General features: G+C 37.7%; 1 protein-coding gene across 1 annotated transcript in view; it reads left to right on the forward strand.

Annotated features, from left to right (window-relative positions):
* stag1a (STAG1 cohesin complex component a) overlaps nt 1-19,253 on the forward strand; it is a 201,296-nt gene that overhangs the window by 149,817 nt on the left and 32,226 nt on the right. The window contains exons 7-11 of the mRNA XM_060834903.1: nt 716-920; nt 2,538-2,689; nt 12,081-12,154; nt 13,352-13,475; nt 14,476-14,574. Of these exons, the coding sequence (XP_060690886.1) occupies nt 716-920; nt 2,538-2,689; nt 12,081-12,154; nt 13,352-13,475; nt 14,476-14,574 (654 nt within the window). The remainder of the gene's footprint in view (nt 1-715; nt 921-2,537; nt 2,690-12,080; nt 12,155-13,351; nt 13,476-14,475; nt 14,575-19,253) is intronic.

The raw sequence follows: 19,253 nt of genomic DNA on the forward strand, positions 1-19,253 counted from the left end.
ACATCTATGCAGTGTGACTTACAGGATCTGTTACTGCTGTAAACTCAAAGATAGCTGTGAATCTGAAGTGGTTTTTTTTAAAAGAATTAAAATTACTACATTAAGGTAAAGTCAGGCAATTATTTAAAAGCAAGGCTATTCTAAATGAGATTGTTTTGTCCATACTCAATTCAGTTGCTGTAAGAAAGGTACCAGATAGCCACAGACATAACTGACAAGTATGTTTGTAATGTATCCTTCAGGCTTTCTATTCCTAAATTCTATACTTACCTATTTGAAAAGGATAGTCAACCAAATAGAACAATGGGGGGATATCAGGGATAGGTTCTTTACCCAGAGAGTGGTGGGGGCATGGAATGCGCTGCCTGTGGAAGTGACAGAGTCAGAATCATTGGGGCCTTTAAGCGACAATTGGATAGGTACATGGATAGGTGCTTAAGCTAGGACAAATGTTCGGCACAACATCGTGGGCCGAAGGGCCTGTTCTGTGCTGTATTGTTTCATGTTCTATGTTCTATAATCCTGGAATTGTGATAGTGGTGATCTTGAACATATTTAGTTTTTTATTTGAGATTCTGACCAATCAAAAATGTGATATAAGCACAACCTGTCAAAAATAAATGCTGTGTTAATAGTAACTAAAACTGTGTTGTTTCACAGCAATAAATTTATGCACCAGTTGTTTGCATTCAGTTTGGAATATATTTCTTTGCAGGACAGTGGAGATTATCCTCTAACTATGCCTGGTCCTCAATGGAAGAAATTCCGATCAAATTTCTGTGAGTTTATTGGAGTGCTCATCCGGCAATGTCAGTACAGTATTATTTATGATGAGTACATGATGGATACAGTGATTTCTCTCCTAACTGGGCTTTCAGATTCACAAGTTCGAGCCTTCAGGCACACTAGCACCTTGGCTGGTAAGTTGACAATTTTCTTTACTGAAGGAAGTTCACTGCTGTTTTGTTAAACACACAGTTGTTTAAGGATATAATTATGATCCTTTTTATGCACGTTAAGTATCTGTTATGTTACATTTAAATTAAATTAAGTCGCTTTCAGGTTCTAATCTGACGAATGCAGCGCCTTTCTATCTTTGTTTAATTGTGGTTCCAATGAGCCTTGCTGCATGGCTGAAATTGAAAATAAATAGCTACTTTCTGAACAGAACAACAATAGTTTTCATTTACAAAGCACTTTTAGCATAAAGGTCTCTTGCATAATCGGGCAACATTGGCCACAGAGACAAATGAGAAGTGACTAGAAGCATGTTCAAAGTGATGGCACGTAAGTAGGCTTTTAGAAGAGAATTTATGACTAGTCTATAAGATTTGACTAGGTCACAAAGATCTGGAGAAGAGTGAAACCATGAGGGATTTTAATGCGAGGATGCGAATTTCACATTGAAAGTACCTATGTATCAAAAGAAAGAAAAAAAGGTCAGCAAGGGCAGAAGTAAAATCCAAAGAAGGTAGGAAGACTGGCCACAATATCATTGGAAACTGGCATGTTTGGATGTAATTATCAGCCAGGAAAACAGCTACACTTTGTGCTGAGTACTAGATACATTGCACTTACTGCTGTCACTGGAACTTTGCACAGTTTTTCAAAGACAAGTAATTTTGCATGTAAAGCAGATTTTCAACTACAGAGTTTTTTGGAAGCATGGGTTTTTTTTTTCTTCTAAATTTACCTTAAGATTCTTTATTAACTAAAACTAACGCGTTGCGATTCTTGAATTGTGTAATCTTTTCCTAGTTTGCCTTCCCATTTTCCCACATTACACTCACAACAGCCAAATTTTTGCTCACTTCACTAAAATCCTTTTAAAATTCCTTATCAACATTTATTTTACTAGCTTTCTTTGTGTAAGCAGCTAATGTAGCAACCAAATCTTGGTTCTCTGTTCAAGTCATTGATGTAAATTGAATATAGTTGAATTATCAATCAATTGTTTATATTTAAATTATAATTTAGGTAATAATTTGGTTTAATTTTTAAAATTTAGTTCTTTGTTTTGTCTTTAATTTAGCACACAGATCTAGTTTAATTTTGTTTGTTTATTTTTTATATCAAGTAGCGTCTCTTATCTACACCTCACTGAATTCCCACAAAGCTGAAATTCCTTTGGACTGTGCTGAAATCTGCACACCGATGAAGCTGTTAATTTACTTGCTATTTTAGTTACCTAATTGAAATAGTTAATTTCTTGACTCTTAGATTAGATCAGATTAGATTCCCTACAGTGTGGAAACAGGCCCTCCGGCCCAACCAGTCCACGCCAACCCTCCGAAGAGTAACCCACCCAGACCCATTTCCCTCTGACCAATGTACCTAACAATAGTTTAAATAAATGCTGTAATTTAGAGAAAATGACGAGACATACTCACCAAGCAATCACGTAACTGCTTTTTTCAGAGGTAATATTGAAACCAATTTTTTCGTGCACCATGGAAAGCAATAAATTTTTGTAAGTTTGACTGCTTGTATACTAACTTTGCAGTTTCAAATTAACATTTTTGCTTGTTTCCTCATAGCTATGAAGCTGATGACAGCATTGGTGAATGTGGCCTTAAACTTAAGTATACATCAAGATAACACACAAAGACAGTATGAGGCTGAGAGGAACAAAATGATAGGCAAACGAGCTAATGACAGATTGGAATTGCTGTTACAAAAAAGAAAGGAGGTAAGGCTGTTGTTGTGCTTTATTGCTTATGAAAATGTTTCACATTAAGCCAAAAAAAAGCAATAAATTAAAAAAATGTGTAAATACACACAAAGCAGTAAGAAGCAGTTACACTTTTTTCAAACTGAATATGTTGTAATTTGTTGACACAGGATAAATCTGTTTCTGTATATGATATTAGAGTGTTAGCGTGAGCACCTAGATTTCTGTATTTGTAATATAATTGACCTATTTGAACAACAGCCAGAATATCATCAAAAATGTAGAAATGATTGATCTATAAGCAAAAGTTGAATGTTGAAAAAATTTTACTTTGTTTACACCAGTTGACAACAGTTTGGTGGTATCTATTTACAAGCAGCTTATATTTTTCTACATTATCGTGGGGCACTTTTCGAGTCTATCTCTTTTGATATTACATAAACCTTGAACACTAATACTTGAAAAATGTTTTAAAATGTTAGCCATCTTTGTAAATAAAAGCCTGAAATTTGATCGCTCATGAATGTAAAGCAAAGAGACAAGTTTCAGTCATACGCTCTGCATTTGACAAGAAGTCTAATGGTTAAAAAAGATTACTGAGGTTGGAAAAATTGGGCAATAAAAGAGGGAGAGAAACAAGAAATGCTTTTAAGGTTTCCAAAAGAAAGCACATGAGTTAATTGACCCACAAATCACTTGATAGAAAACTGTTAATTGATGACGATGTGTGATCTGAGGGATGATGTAAAGAATTTGAAACATGTAGAATAGAATAGCAATTTATTGTCATGTGTATTTTTATTTTAAAAAAAGTAAAATGTTCTATAAGACACCATTACACAGTGCCTAAATTAATGCCAGAAATCATAAATAAGGAAAAAAAAGTTCATCACACTTCAATTAACAACTCCTGGGGTATGCTGGAAAACCAGACCAAGATCGCTCTGCCAAGCCAAGACAAGGCCACCACACTGAGAGTAGACGTCCACGCTGGGCCATTGGAAAACCCGGAAAGTGGCTCCGCAGCAAGGATGAGATCTCCATGCTGGGACTAGACTTCAACGCCAAGCTATTGGACTACCTGGAAACAGCAGAAGATGACCTCCACAATGGAACGAGGCTCCCACACAGGTCCAAAAACATCACTCCAGGCTGAGGCTGCCCAACCAGGAGACTGCCCCACCAGGTACCAGGCGTGTACCTCTATTCTGGGCCAGTGGAAATCACCAGCCTGGGCTGGAAGAAAACAATTTCTACGAAAATCATTAAAAGATGGTAAGGCACCACAGTAAATGCAAACTTTAAAAAAAACATAGAAAAGAAAGTGTACAGAGTAAACAAACTTTGCGCTCCTGGGCTGACGAGCCGACGTGTTGTGCTGCTACTCTGCTGCCTTTCTTGCTAAAGGGTGAGAGAAATAAAACAACAAAATATATAAGTGGAAGAAAGAACAAATTTGTGACTCAATTGAAAATAAAGCACAAGTGCTGTCATTTTAAGATTTAAGTAACTGATTATGGCTTAAAGGACTTAGGTGCTTGTTCTTCTGAGCATCTTCATTTAACTGTGACCTGATGCCTCATATCTCTTGTGGTATATCACATTAACTACTTTTCCTGTACTCTCTCTAACATCTCTACTTTTTGCTGTGGGACAATGCACTGCAAACGTAACTGTCCATGGTTAGAAACATGAATACGGTACCTTGACTGACTTGAGATGTCCAAAATGGTGTCAGTGGTGCACATGCACATTTTTGGTTACAAGTTGCACTGGACACCATATTGATGAACAGCTGCAAAACTATGCAGTACAGGACGATGATAACATTAGTTAGAGGATAGTACAGATTTGATGCCAACGTTAACATTTTCTGCTAAATTCTCAGCTAACACATTTGCTTTATAACATTAAGCTAAATGCATTTTCAGGAATAGAAAGAAGCCCTATCATTTAAATAGATCGCTGACTCATTTCAGCTTTGTTGCAGACATTTCTTGTGCAATGATCGTACAAGTCTCTGCATTCTTGGAGACTGTAGGGAGTGGTGTGGCAAATGCTGAAGGGCATTATCCTGAAATCAGTGTTTCTTCATAAATTAATTCCTCCCTGATGTGGGTGAAATAGTGGGCATTTTACTTGGTATTCATTGTGACTGGGAAAATGGGCAGAACAAGGGAAAATGATGGAAGAAGATAGTGAAGTACTCTCAGCAGGAGACCAAATCAGTTCCCACTTATGAGAGAACAATACCTGGACCTGAGGATGATACATCTACATGTGAGAAACATCTATATGTAGCAGATTCCAATGACATGTTGGAACCAAATCTGTAATCTCAGAAGGCAGCATTGCCCGTGACTACGAAGGTAATTGGTAACATTACACTCTGAGCTGTAGGTGATGGTTTTGTCCCATCATTGCACAGGGGAAATGATTACTTCCAACAAAGTCAAATACATTTCTTTCTCTTGCCAAAGAACAGGTGGTAGAAGAAGCATGTGACTTCTTCAGTGACTGCTCCAATGAGAGTCAGCACTTTGGTTGAAGACCTGCTACCTCTGATTGTGTGCCACCTCAGCCTGAAAGAGAGGGGAGCAAGCCATTGATTGTTGTCAAGTGCCTCATAGTCTGGCATCACTTGCATAATCAAATATCTGGTATTGCATGTGCAACAGAGATATTGATGTGTATGATGAAGTTGTCAATGTTAGGAATGAATTTTGACTGACTGAAATTATTGGTGGCTGAGTAGGAATGGGCCTAAGTGGTGCAGCTTATGTAATATGGCATTTGAAGATACATTCCAATTGTATGATGTCATGTTTTGCACTACTGCATCAAGAATTTTTGTCGTTGGCTACAGCTATCTGCTCTCAGCACCCTCTGAGAATTTACTTGGAGGACCTCCTAGCTTTCTACACATGCAGCACATGAGTTGATTTTCACCTCCTCAACCAAAGCCTCCGGAGCAGAGTTAGAAGACCTGCTAAATGCCATGATGTTCCATTCGTAAATATCTTCCACATCAATTGTAAAGTCATTTTCAGCACTTTTTCCAGCCACGAAACACTTTCCTGTTAAGGCATGCAGGTTAGCCTCTCCTAATTCTGTGCAACCTACCAAGATGTGTAGCCACTCAACAGAGTATTTAGTGCTAGCTGCATGCTCTGAATCATGCATTTGCAATCCCTGAGACATTTTCAGGGATGATTGAATGTAGCCCTCTAAATCTTTCTCTTTGCACTTTGCAGCCAAGAATGCAGTGCATCAATGTGGCTCTATGATTGTCTTGGGCGAAGGACGGTGGGTTGGTATTTGCATTTAGACCCATTCTCAGAACAAAATGCTGGCTGGGGAAGAAAATAAGCCTTTTTCAATAACTCCGCGCACAGTGAGGTTATATCATGACAATTTCTTGAGAGACAAACAGAAATGTGAGGTTATAAATGCAATTTCTGGTCTGCTGACAGTAACCAACATTTTTCTGTTTTTGGGTCAAATTTCCAGGATTGGCAGTGTTTTACTTGTGCAAAGTATATGAGCATAGACATTATTTTGCAATTCAGCATGATAGCATTTAAAAATTAATGCAAAAATGGTGCATTAATTGCCCATTGTTTGAGGTTAACTTATCCAAATTCCTCCACCATTTCAACTTAGCTTTTCAACCGTTTCTTTTCCAGTTTTGGTTCTCCTGGTGCACACATTCTCTGCTTTCTGTTGTCACCAGAACATTAATTTGCAAATAAGGCTGTCTCTACCTTTTAGTTGTGAATTAATCTGTCAGCACCTTAGATTTTGTAGAAATCAAGCTTCAAGGAAGAGTCTGTTCATTTACATCCAAGTCACACCTCAAAAATATAATTTCCATCATTTGCCATTTCAAATTTTCTGAATGGTAGAGAAACCCTTCGCATGCAGTGCCTCTTCTGCCTCTTCTCACATTCCTTTGGTATAATATTCTCCTTCAAAAATTTCTCTCTTCCATTCCTCATATCTTTTCCTTAAAATTCTTACTGGATACTCCTTGCCAAATCCCCCTGCTAACTTTCACAACAAAGTTGTCTTTCCCTTCTACCCTCTATTGACATCCATATAAAAGAATAATTTATTGTCCTTAAGTTCAACCTACATATGAACATAAATATATAAATTAGGACCAAATGTAGGTCATTCAGCTCCTCAAATTTTTTCCACCATTTGATAAGATCATGATGGGTCTGATTGTGGCTCCAAATCTGTGTCCTTTCTTCTTGCAGCTCCTGTAGTTTCCTTAGAATTTATTTAATTCAACCTTAAAAATATTCAATTACCCTGTCTCCTCCATTCACTGGAGAACAGAATTCCACAGACAAATGATTCTCAGAGAGATCTTCATTTTAAGCTGTATTCCCCAAGTTCAAATCTTGTTAAGAAGAGGAAAAGCCCTGTCAGCATCTAAACTGTCAAACCTTCCCAAGATTGTAAATGTTTCGATAGGATCGCCTCTCATTTTCCGAAACGCCAAATTATACAGGTCCAACCTGAGCTAATCTTCCTCATTAACTAACTCCTTTATTCCACCGCTCAATAGTGTACCTATCCCTGCGATGCTTCTGTGCAGTTATATTTTTTCTTGACTAAGGAGACTAAGATTTTACACACTATTCTCGGTGTGTCTGTCACCAGAGTGATGTTCAACTGTAGTAAAACTATCATTTATACTTCATTCCCTTTTGCCTTCATTTGCTTTCCTAATCACTTGCTGCACTTGCATGCTAATTCATTGTGATTCACGTACAAAGACACGAAAGAACTGTCATCTTTTACTAATCTGCCTTCTCAGTTTCCCAGATTATACTCCCAACAGCCAAATTTTTGCTCACTTTGCTAAAAATCCTGTTAAAATTCCTTATCAAAGTTTGTTTTACTAGCTTTCTTTGTGTAAGCAGCTAATTTAGCAATCAAATCTTTGGTTCTTTATCCAGTTCATTGCTATAAGTTGTATATAGTTGAATTCCCAGTACTGCACATTATGGCAATCCCCTAGTTTCAGCTTGTGAACCTGTGAAGATAGTTTGAACTAATCTTGTGATGAAATGGCTGAAAGATCAGACAGTGATCAAGACCTTTGGAGCACCGTGAAGAAGATAGTGTATGAGTGATAACATATCTGTGAAGAATGAGAGGACAAGACAAATATGTTGAGAGTTTTTAATGTGCAAGCTTTAGAAAAATGCCATCTGATTGGAAAATACTGAATTTATTTTTATTCAAGAGAGGTGGTGACAGGAACAGGAAACTATAGGGCAATTTGCCTAACATTGTTAAAAAGAAAAGCAAAAGTCCCTTAAAGAAGTTGCAGCAGGGCACTTAGAAAATCCTAATGCAATCATGCAGAGTGCATCAAGTTTAACTAAGTTATTAGGATTTATTTGTGGAAGTAACAAGTAATGTGGTTAAAGGGAAGCCTGTAGATTTGGTGAATTTGGAATTCCAAGAGGTATTTTATCAGGTGGCACATCAAAGGTGACTGCACAAAATAAGAGCTCATGGTGTAAGGGGTAACGCAATCATGAATAGAGAATTGGTTAGCTACCAGGATGCTGAGAACAGATGTAGATGGACCATTTTAAGCTTCAAAGTAAATAGCCTATCTAGTTTAGACATGCGCGACAGACAAGAATGCCCTGAGGCATGGTACATTAGCGAGACCAAGCAGATGCTACGACAACAGATGAATGGACACAGTGCAACAATCACCAGGGATATTCCCTGCTAGTCAGGGAACACTTCAGTAGTCAGGGACATTTGGCCTCGGATCTTCGGGTGACCATTCTCCAAGGTGTACTTTGGGATACCCACGAGGATTACCTCAACCGGATTCATGTCACACTTCAGGTGACCCCACTAAACTATACACTCTTATGCGTGCACTCCACACCCCCGTGGGCGCACCCAGCACACATCCATGCACGTAATCTCTCTCAGGCTTATACACTGTCACACTCGCGCACACACTCTACCGAGCAAGCAAACACACACTCATGTGCCATTTCTCTCCTCCTCTCTCTTTCACCTCCCTCTCTCTCCCCCTCCCCTGGGATACAGGTAGACTCTTAACTTCACACTTTTAGTATGTTGTCTGAGCTGAGATGTCACTTTTCAAAGAATAAAACCTTAAGTTATCTCGAGAATGTGACTTAAAAGAAGTTCTGGGATTTGCATATTAATTAATCGAAACCTGCAAACCATTCTAAAAGATGAAAGACTTAGATTGAACAAACTTAGATTGCTGCTATCATTTTAATTGCATGGCACTGTGATCTTTTGCTATAAATTGTCTTACGATCTTACCCCACTAGTCACCTGATGAAGGAGCAATGCTCTGCAAGCTCGTACTTCCAGATAAACTTGTTGGACAATAATCTGGTGTTGTGAGATTTTTAACTTCGCATAGAACTAGCATTGCCACTCTTGTGCAGATTTAGCTTGACAACGTCTTGCATTGTGGTGTTTATCCCCACTCAGCAAAAGCCACTTTAACTCGACGGATCTGGAATGTAGTCAGAAGCCGCCATACTGCATAATAAACTTCTTCCTCAAACTTCTGCCCTCGCTTCAGTTTAAGAAGCTCACAATTTAAAAATAGAGATCATCCTTACAACTACTTCTCCCATAAACTCTTTCTCCTCCTTTCCACTTCTATCTCCAATCAATGTCCTCAAACCATACAAGCTGAAATTTGCTTTTACTTCCAAAATCATAATCACCCCACTTATAAAACTAAATTATTCTGAGTTCTTCTATTCTATTTAACTACTTCCTAACTTGAAACTTTCATTCCTCTCTGAGCTTTAGACATATCATTGCCATACATCTCAGTCTTCAACTCTTCAAAATTACCCCGCTTCGACTTTACCGATGAATCAACTCCACCAAATAATGAAGTTACACCTTCTGGAATCAAAATTGTTGTGTTTTATTCCTTCTCAATCTCTGTTATAATTTTTGTGGTTAGTATTCTCATAATATCTCCTTCATAACTACTGTGTTGTTGTAATGCAGCTCTGCAGAATTTTAAACCTGCAAAAATGTTCTTGCGTTTTTCTAGGATTTGTACTACATATCTTTTCCCTTTTCTTGTTACTGTGCTGCCTCTTTGTAGCATGATCTGGAATCAGCTTCCTTACGTATGTTATTTATAGTAAGCTCGACCTTTTCCTTACTTCCCTGAATTCCAGCATCACTTTAGTGTTGCCAGACAACATGTTCAACATCATTATAACAAATCAAAATCTAGGAAATTGCTTTCAGTTCTCACCATAAACTGTCATCCGTAATCAGAGTGATCTCATTATTCAGCAACTCACTCAGGCTGAACCAATCTGACAAATTCTTAGCACTCACTCCCAGAACTGAAGTTCAAATACACATGCTGTTTGTTACCAAATCTACTTAGTTCCAGCTTTAACACCTTGTATCCCCCACTATTGTTACTGAAATCACTGTTCATGCATTTTTCATCTTGAGACTATTTCTTTGATATCCTTTATGCTGACCTCCCCTCCTGAATTTTTGTAAATGACTATTTGTTCAAAACTCACCTGATCAAATTCTGTACTGTCTTTCTTGCTCTTTGTCTGTATTCTTATGAATCATTTTGGTATTCTCTTTGATGCAGTGGATTTAAAATTTTAGTCCTTGTCCATATCTTCAAACCACTCAGGGGTCTTTCTACTTTGTTTTGCAATATCTTTTGTCCCTTCTTACACAGTTTCAGAGTTTGGTCCTTTCTGTGTCTTACCCTCTATTGCTGCAACCTTGATAGCACATGCCAGCCACCTTGCTCTTATCTACCTTTCCCTCTCTAAAATGCTACTTTCCTCGCTTCCTTTTAAAACTTCTCTTGACTGATTCCTTGATTCAAGGTATCTCATCTTCCACGATCTAATACTTATTCCCTGTTTACTTCATTTATCCAAACCCAAGTTGTTCTTGTCAGAAATTCTAATGGTTTAATTCTTTCATGTTTCACTTAATCTTTTCCTCTGTTCTTATCAGTTTTTCCCAGTGTATTTGTATCATTGTAGTTTGCAAAATTGCCTGCAATTATCCAACTCAAATGAAGATGGAAAATTAAAAGAAGCAGTTTTTGAAGAGTCAGTTAAAGAGCCAGTATTCAAAAAGAATAAGTATTAAGGAAGCATTCTGAGTGTGAGAGAGGTAATGAAATGACTGCATTAATAAACAAGGTTCAAGAACTAGTATCTGAGGAGAGGGCATTGATTTAAGTGATGGTGCACACAAACATTATAAGCTGAGGGCAAAATGTATAACCAGAGGAATGCAGTTCTGTTTCACTGGTTCAAAATTTCAAAACTAGTTTGTTGGTTTTATAATCCTCAGTTCTTCAGTGGTGGCTAGATGTTATCTGTACAGCATTGATCCGTCTGTTGTTCACTGATTGCTTGGTTGGACCTGAATTCTGTCGTGTTCCTTTTGGATTTTAGGATAATTTCTTTCAGCATCTCAAAGTAATTTTTTCTCTGCTCACTCAGCAGAAAATTGAAGATCATAACTTTACAGAGGAAGAGGACAACAAAATGATTGGCATAGCCTACTTCAGAAATTCTCCTTTCTTCCATTTTCTGATTCGCCCTACTCAGCATATGTGTTAACTGTAACCTGACCACTCAAGCTTCTTGTTATGCTGACCTTTCCTCCACTCGTAATTAAGGGTGCAACTTATCTCCTTGTCTCAATATCTCCAAAAGGTAGCATTGTTTCATCTGCACCAGTTAGCTTCTCTTCTTCCCAATACTGCAAACAATTCCTTGATCTTCAGTTAGTGATGGGTTGAAAGGCTGTGGAGTGTGGGCTGACAAGTGGAATTTGGGCTGAGATGAGATCAGTCATGGGAGTGTCAAATAGTGGAGCAAGAGTGAGGGACTGAATGTCTCCCCTGTTTCTGGTACTTAAGCTTCTTTAATCACTAGCAATCAAACCATTTGGGCTTACTGTCAATCAAAAGTTCAGAACAGGTCTCATGCCCCCAGTCACCTTATATAAAAAAAAATCTAAAGATGCAGTTTCAAAGCATGACATCTTGTAAACCTCCATAATTGTAACAGCTTTATAGACTGTAAATTTCTCTCGTATCATCGATTTGTTTAGTTTTCCTGATGAAACTTGAGCAAAAAGCTATACTTGGCAAAATTTTAGCATTCACTACATTTTAAACCTTTCACAGTTTTAACATGTTATAATTTGCTGTTTGTTTCAAATATTTCTTTTTAACAATTTTTATGATTATAACTTTGAATAACTGTGCTATCAGCTTATTTATTGAGCTGTGTACTTAACTAAGAAACATTTTATATTCCTGTACAAATAAATAGTTTGTTTAAATTATGTCTCCTTTTAGCTTCAAGAAAATCAAGATGAGATAGAAAACATGATGAATTCAGTTTTTAAGGGTATATTTGTACACAGATATCGGTAAGTGATTTCTGCACAATTAGGTTGAGAAATAATTTTGAATAATTACAAATGTGCAATAATCAGTTGAACAGTTAAATATTAGGAAGTCCGTAATCATTGTCTTAATCCACCACAAATTCTGCTTCCTTGTCTCCAATTCCATCTTAACAGTCTGAATCTGAACTAAAATGTTCACAACCACAGCGTCATATTTGATCCCAGGATGGACTTTCAAACCCATCCACACTATCACTGGGTATGCCAATTTTTACCTCTGTATTCAATGTCCATTTCAACTCACCTTGGCATTTTGTTGCTGAAACCATTATTGATGCCTTACTCATCTCCAAACTTCACTATTCCAATGTACTCTTATCCTCTGTAAACTTGAGATGATCCAAAGCTCTGCTATCCATGTTCAAACTTGCATCTAGTTCTGATCACCTTTCATCCCTGGGCTCACTGCTTTAACCTGGGTCCAAAATAAATGACATCTTGATTTTAAAATTCTCATCTATGTCCTGGCTGTTTCTTTCTCCGTAATCGCCTCTAGTCCCTGCCGTGGCACATGCACTGCTGTCATTTCTCTCGGGCAACCCAATTTTAATTGTTTCACCATTGGTGGTCAAGTCTTTAACCATCTATCACCTTAGTTATAAAATTCCATCCCGAGAAGCCTATCTGCCATTCTTTTCACTTGAAGACTTTCCTAAAACTTTATATCTTTCATCTTCACTAACCTCTCATCATTTTTGTTTCTTTTAACTATTTTTAATCCAATTAAGAAATTGTCAACAAGAAGTGCCTCTTTTGACAGGGGTGCTATTCATCCACGAAAAAAAAGCACTATCTTTTTATTTGCCAAGGCTGATGATACGTGCCAGACCACTGAAGCCTAATCTCTTTAAGACTTGTGACGTTTTACTGAAGTGCTGAAACAAACAACAAGTTATATTCATTTGAAATTTGAACATATACCAGTTCAAGTTGATTTACAACCAGGTTCTGATTTGTGCGTTAGGAATTTGAAACAAATTTATTTTTGCAGAGATTGAGTACAGTTCTAGGAATAATTAATTGCTCAACATTTTTAATAGTTCAGCATACTAATTGTTCATGTATGAAAAGTTTAAAAGTAGTTGCAAAAAATCTGGATAAACTTTGAGGAAAATTCAGAATAGAAAGCTAAGTCTAAAATTGGACTATATTTTCTAGTGACGCAATTTCAGAGATTCGAGCTATCTGTATTGAAGAAATTGGTGTATGGATGAAGAGTTACAGTGATGCCTTTCTCAATGACAGTTATTTAAAGTATGTGGGATGGACACTACATGACCGGGTAAGATTTGTCACTTTATATTATGCTTAGCAGTGTTGGGGAAGAACTGTGAAAAGAGATCTATCTTGTCGACACTCTCTAATTGTGCATGGAGATAAACATCATGTTCTATCTCTTCAGTACTTACTCTTACTTCAATCATGATAGATAACATTATGAAATAAAGTCAGCCTATTTTTCAAATATTTCACAAAAACAAAGGTTTTTGGATATATTTAATTTGAATTTTGTGGTGAGTAAGTTACCTTCTGCTGTCTCAAAAGCCTTTCCACCATCTACAAGGCACAAGTAAAGAATATGTTCAGAAATAGGGATGTCTTACTGCCATTAAACAGGGTCTTGGTGAGACCACACCTGGGGTATTGTTAGCAGTTGTGGACTTGCCATAGAGGGAGTGCAGTGTGGATTCTCTAGGCTGATATCTGGGATGGCAGGACTATTATACAGGAAGAGATTAGTTCAACTGAGCCTTATTCTCTCGAGTTTAGAAGGATGAAAAGGGATCAAATTGAAATTTATAAAATTCCAACAGGGCTGGACAGACGGAATGCAGAGAGGATGGTAGGGAGTGTAGATCCAGGGGACATAGTCTCAGAAACAACTCACCAAGACTCCTTAGAAAATCCCTTCCAAACCTGCAACCCCCTTCACCTGAATGGACAAGGGCAGCAGACACATGGGAATACCACCACATGCAAGTTCTCCCCTAAATCTCTCACCATGCTAATGTAGAGCTGTCTTGGTGTGCTTTCATTGTCACTGCATCAGAATCCTGAAATTTCCTCCATTATCAGTGTAGTTGTACCTATGCCATATGGACTTCACTTTAAGAAGACCGCTTATCACCAAGACCTCAAGGACAGTTGGCAAAGAATAATTAAGGCTAGCCTTGCATGAATGAGTAAAGAAAAAGGGACCAGAGGCAAAATGTGTTGTTTTCTTGGATTGTTTTTATACAATTGTATGCAAGTTAATTATTTTTTATTCTCATTTGCATCAGCAAGGTGAAGTGAGGCTGAAATGTCTTAAAGCTCTGCAGTCACTGTACACTAATAAGGAACTCTTTCCAAAACTGGAACTCTTCACCAATAGGTTCAAGGTGAGAATGACATCATTCAATGAGATTGAAAGCTTAGTCAGATTAAAAAGTATATTTCAACATTTATTTTCAGAATTTTTGAAAAATGGATACAGTTTGAAGATTTAGTGGACTTGATTACAACATAGGAACAGGAGTAGGCCATTCAGCCTGTTCTGCCATTACTGAGATCATGGTTGATCTGTGTCATAACTCCTTATACCTACCTTTAGCCTACAACCCTCCTATCTTTACTTAACAAAAATTTAACTATCTTGGATTTAAAATTAACAACTGGTCTAGTAGCAACTGACATTTGAGGAAGAGAGTTTCAAACCTTATTCACAACCTTTGTATATGGAAGTTCTTCCAAGTATCTGTCCTGAATAATCTGGTTCTCATTTTTAGACTATACCCTGTAAATTAGAATCCCCAACCAGAATTTACATTTATCTAACCTGTCTTTTACTGTTCTTACCTTGAAGACTTAGATCAGATCATCCCTTAATCTTCCAAATTCTAAAAACATCAGGTTTAATTTATACAATTCTCTACTCATAACTTAAACACTTGAACCTGTTAAAGGAAACATCATTTATTTCAGTGCAAGAGACCTGACCGGTAAGGCAGTTGAACTGAGGGCATGATTGGGAACATGGGACTGGGATATCATAGCTATTATAGAAGCATGGTTGAGGGAGGGACAGGACTGGCAGCTCAGTGTTCCAGGATACAGATGATATTGGAAGGATAGAAGGAGAGGCGAGAGCAAAGGGGAAGTGGAGTTTCTAGATCGGGAAAACATCATGTCAGGAGTTGGGGTGGGATTGAGAAATAAGGGAATGATCACTTTAATGAGAGAGTACTGTAACCCACCGCCCAATAGTCAGCAGGAAATTGAGGAGCAAATATTTGAGATTGCAGAGAGCTGGAAGAATAATAGGGTTGTAATAGGTGGTTTTAACTTTCCAAATATAAAGTGGGACTGCCAATAATGGTTAAAGGCCTGGATGGGTAAGAATTTAAGTGTGTTCAGGAAAATTTTCTCAATCAATCTGTAGAGAGGGGGCAAAACTTGACCACCTGTGGGGAAATAAAGCAGGGAAGTATTAGTGTGGAGTCACTTTGGGACCTGTGACCATCATTCTGTTAGTTTTAAAATGGTTATGGAAAGGATCAGTCTGGTCCACAAGTTTAAATTCTAAATTTAGGCAAGGCCAATTTTGATAATACACAGGAACTTTCCAAAGTTGTTTGCAGGTAAAGGGACATCTGGCAAGTGGGAGGATATCATCAGCAAAATAACGAGAGTTCAGGGCCAGCATATTCATTTTAATCTGAAGGACAAGGATGATCGGAATGACTAGAGATTTTGAGGCTCCGGTTAAGAGCGTTTTCTGAAGAAGTGATGAAAGAGATTGATGAGGGCAGTACGTTGATGATGTCTACATGAATTTTAGCAAGGCTTTTGACATGATTTTGCATGGTAGACTGGTTAGTAAGGATAGATTAAATGGGATCCAGGGAGAGTTTGCCATTTGGTTATAAAATTGACTTGATGGTACAAGAGTGTTTTTTAGACTAGGGGCCTGTGACCAGCAGTGTGCCACAAGGTTCGGTGCTGGTTACACTTTTTTTTTCATCATTTTTATAAAAGTTTGGATGAGACTCGTGGAGGCATTGATAGTAATTTTGCAGATGCCACTAAAATTGGTGGTGTAGTGGACAGTGAAGGTGGTTATCTAAGAGTACAATGGGATCTTGATCAACTGGGCTAGTGGGCTGAGGAATGGCAGGTGGAGTTTAATGCAGAAAAATACATGGTGTTGCATTTTGGTAAGACAAACCAGGGCAAGACTTACGCAGTTATTAGTAGAAACCTGTGGAGTGTTATCAAGCAAAGACATGGGGGTGCAGGTACATAGTTCCTTCCAAGTATTGTCTAAGGTAAATAGTAGTGAAAAAGGCATTTTGCATGCTTTCCTTCACTGGCCAGAGGATTGAGTGCAGTAGTTGGTATGTCATGTTGCAGCTTTACAAGACATTGTTAAGGTCATATTTGGAACATCGTGTACAGTTTTGGTCGCCCTGCTGTAGAAAGGATGTTATTAAACTGGAAAGAATGAAAAAGAAATTTGCTAAGGTATTAAAGAGACTGGCATTTTGAATTATAACGATATGCTGGGGCTTTTTTCCCTAGACTGTAAGCTGAGGGGTGACCTTACAGACATTTACAAAACCATGAGGGGCATAGATAACATGAATGGCCAAGCTCTTTTCCACAGAGTAGGGGAGTCCAAAACAAGGGGGCGTAGGTTTAAGGTGAGAGGGGAAAGATGTAAAATGGACCTAAAGGGCAACTTTTTCACACAGAGGAGCAAGCTGCCAGAGGAAGTGGTAGAGGCAGATACAATTACAACACTTAAAAGATATTTGGACATATACAGGGAAACAAAAAGTTTAGAGGGATATGAGCCATACACCAACAAATAAGCGTAGTTCTGTTTATGAAATCTGGACGCATGGACGAGTTGGATTGAACGGCCTGTTTCCATGTTGTATGACTCTAAGCCCAGATATCCTCCTTGAAAGCATTGTACTCCCTCCAAGGTCAGTATATCTTTCTTAAGATATGGTGTGCTCATAGTATTTTGAGTGGAGTGTGGTTGTGTATAGCTGCAGCCTAATCAAATCAGCTACCCTCCCTCTGTATTTGCAACACAGTAGAATTAATCTTTCAAAGCCCCTCAAAATTGACTTTATTGGCTCCTAACCGGGCTTTTTGAATAACCAGTCTCAGCTTTTGTGAATAATCAGTTCCAAGCAAGAGCTTAAACCAAAGACTTAATAATTTATTAACAATACACTAATGTCAGCAGAGCAGAATTAAGCAAATTATTTAGATTAATGTCTATGTTTAAAACCCAATAGTTGTTGTTTTCAGCCTGATTCTTATAAATAACTAACAAACACCCTCAAAGGATAGATTTTTAAAAAAAAAGAAAATAACAGAACTGGCCAGATTACTTAAGCGTTTTCACAGTGTGTTGTTCCAGAGGTATGTATGGTTGTTTCTTGATTGATTGATTTTCTGAAGGAGTTAATCATTGCCATTTTGCCAGTTCACCAACAAATTTTCAGTAATACATAAAGTTTAGTTTCTATTCTCTGAATTTCCAGTAACTAATAAAGAGAGGTTAAGCAGGGGGCTTTCAAATCTTCATGCTCTGGCATCAACGGTCAAACTCCTCTTCCAGTAGGCAAAAGGGGCTAGTTTAGTTTAGGAAAATTGGTCAGCATGGATGAGTTGGTCTGAAGAGTCTGTTTCCTTGCTGTATGGCTCTGTGCCTCTAAACCCCACCCTAAACTCTGGCCTCTTCCTGTTTGACCATCTTGTCCCCTCAGCCATTCCCACATACTGACATCGACAGTGACCAGATATACGCTCTGTTTAAACATGCTACGATGTCAAAAGAGTTTGTAGAATCCTATGGTGAAAAACCAACCTGCATTTCACTTCCAGTGCTAACCTGTCAAACAAACTACAGTTTAAAAAACACAAATAAATCAGCAACTGTTCACAATCCAAAGATCACCTTTCAGCTCACAGTTCATAGCTCCAAACCAAAAGTGATGGAAAAAAAGTGAAAAATCATTGAGACTTCTACCATGTTGTTACTTGAAAACATGAAATTAAAGAGAAACCCTGATGCCCAAATACATGCTCTAGAACCTCATAAATCTAGAATTTGTGGAAAATGCATTCAGTTCATATCTAAATTCATTGCATAGTTAGTTCATCACTTCTATGGCCTTACACTGCAGTTTTGAATGTAAGTTGATGCAGGAAAGACGAAGTAACTTCAGCATGGGGTCATGTGATGCTTCAGTATGTTAATGCCAAGACTGGAAATAGTAAATTACGTTTTACCATTAAAATGTTACCTGACCTGAGAGTGTGGAGGAACATGCAACGTAAGAGTATAGCATTGTTTTTCCGGTATTACTGTTCAGATATTTTTGAGAGAAGTGCTACTTGTATATTTTTTTATTTCAAAAATATACTTTATTCATAAAATGGTCTGTACAGTTGGTCATGCCATACATATGTAAACATTTACATACAGAGATCAGAATTTATCATTTTTATGTACAGGTCTGTACATTTTTCAATCATGTGCCCATATATTTAGCTGAGGCGTCAGCAGAGCCCAAATGACTGCATGGGCCCCCTACTCTTCTTTAGGCAGGCAGGTGTTACATGGTCTTTCCCCACCGTGCCTTGGCGCGTCCCTCTACTTGTATATTTACAAAACTCTTGAAGTTTGAATGGTAATTGAAAAGGTTGCGACATAATGCTACTTGTAAAACCGACATCTGTGTGCTGCTCACCTGTTTGTATCTGTTTACCTTTTTTTTCTGTCTCAGACATTGACAATCAATTCCTATGAGATTCTTTACTTAGCAAAATGTTTTAAATGCACAGTAATGTGTTAGAAAATGTATAGTTCATATTACAGTTGTCTGAATGTTTAGTGTTTAATTCTAAACAAAATTATGTTCTTTTGAAAGAACAATTTGCTTTGAATTTTCTGTTCTGTATTCTGTTGAAGCATAACTGACTTGTGCAGAAGCTATTTGCTATTAAGTTTCTGATCATTCCAGATTTAGGGTGTGTTGTAGAAATATTTGTAAAACAC

The sequence above is a fragment of the Hemiscyllium ocellatum genome, chromosome 13 (assembly GCF_020745735.1).
Source record: "Hemiscyllium ocellatum isolate sHemOce1 chromosome 13, sHemOce1.pat.X.cur, whole genome shotgun sequence".
Classification (NCBI taxonomy): Eukaryota; Metazoa; Chordata; class Chondrichthyes; order Orectolobiformes; family Hemiscylliidae; genus Hemiscyllium; species Hemiscyllium ocellatum.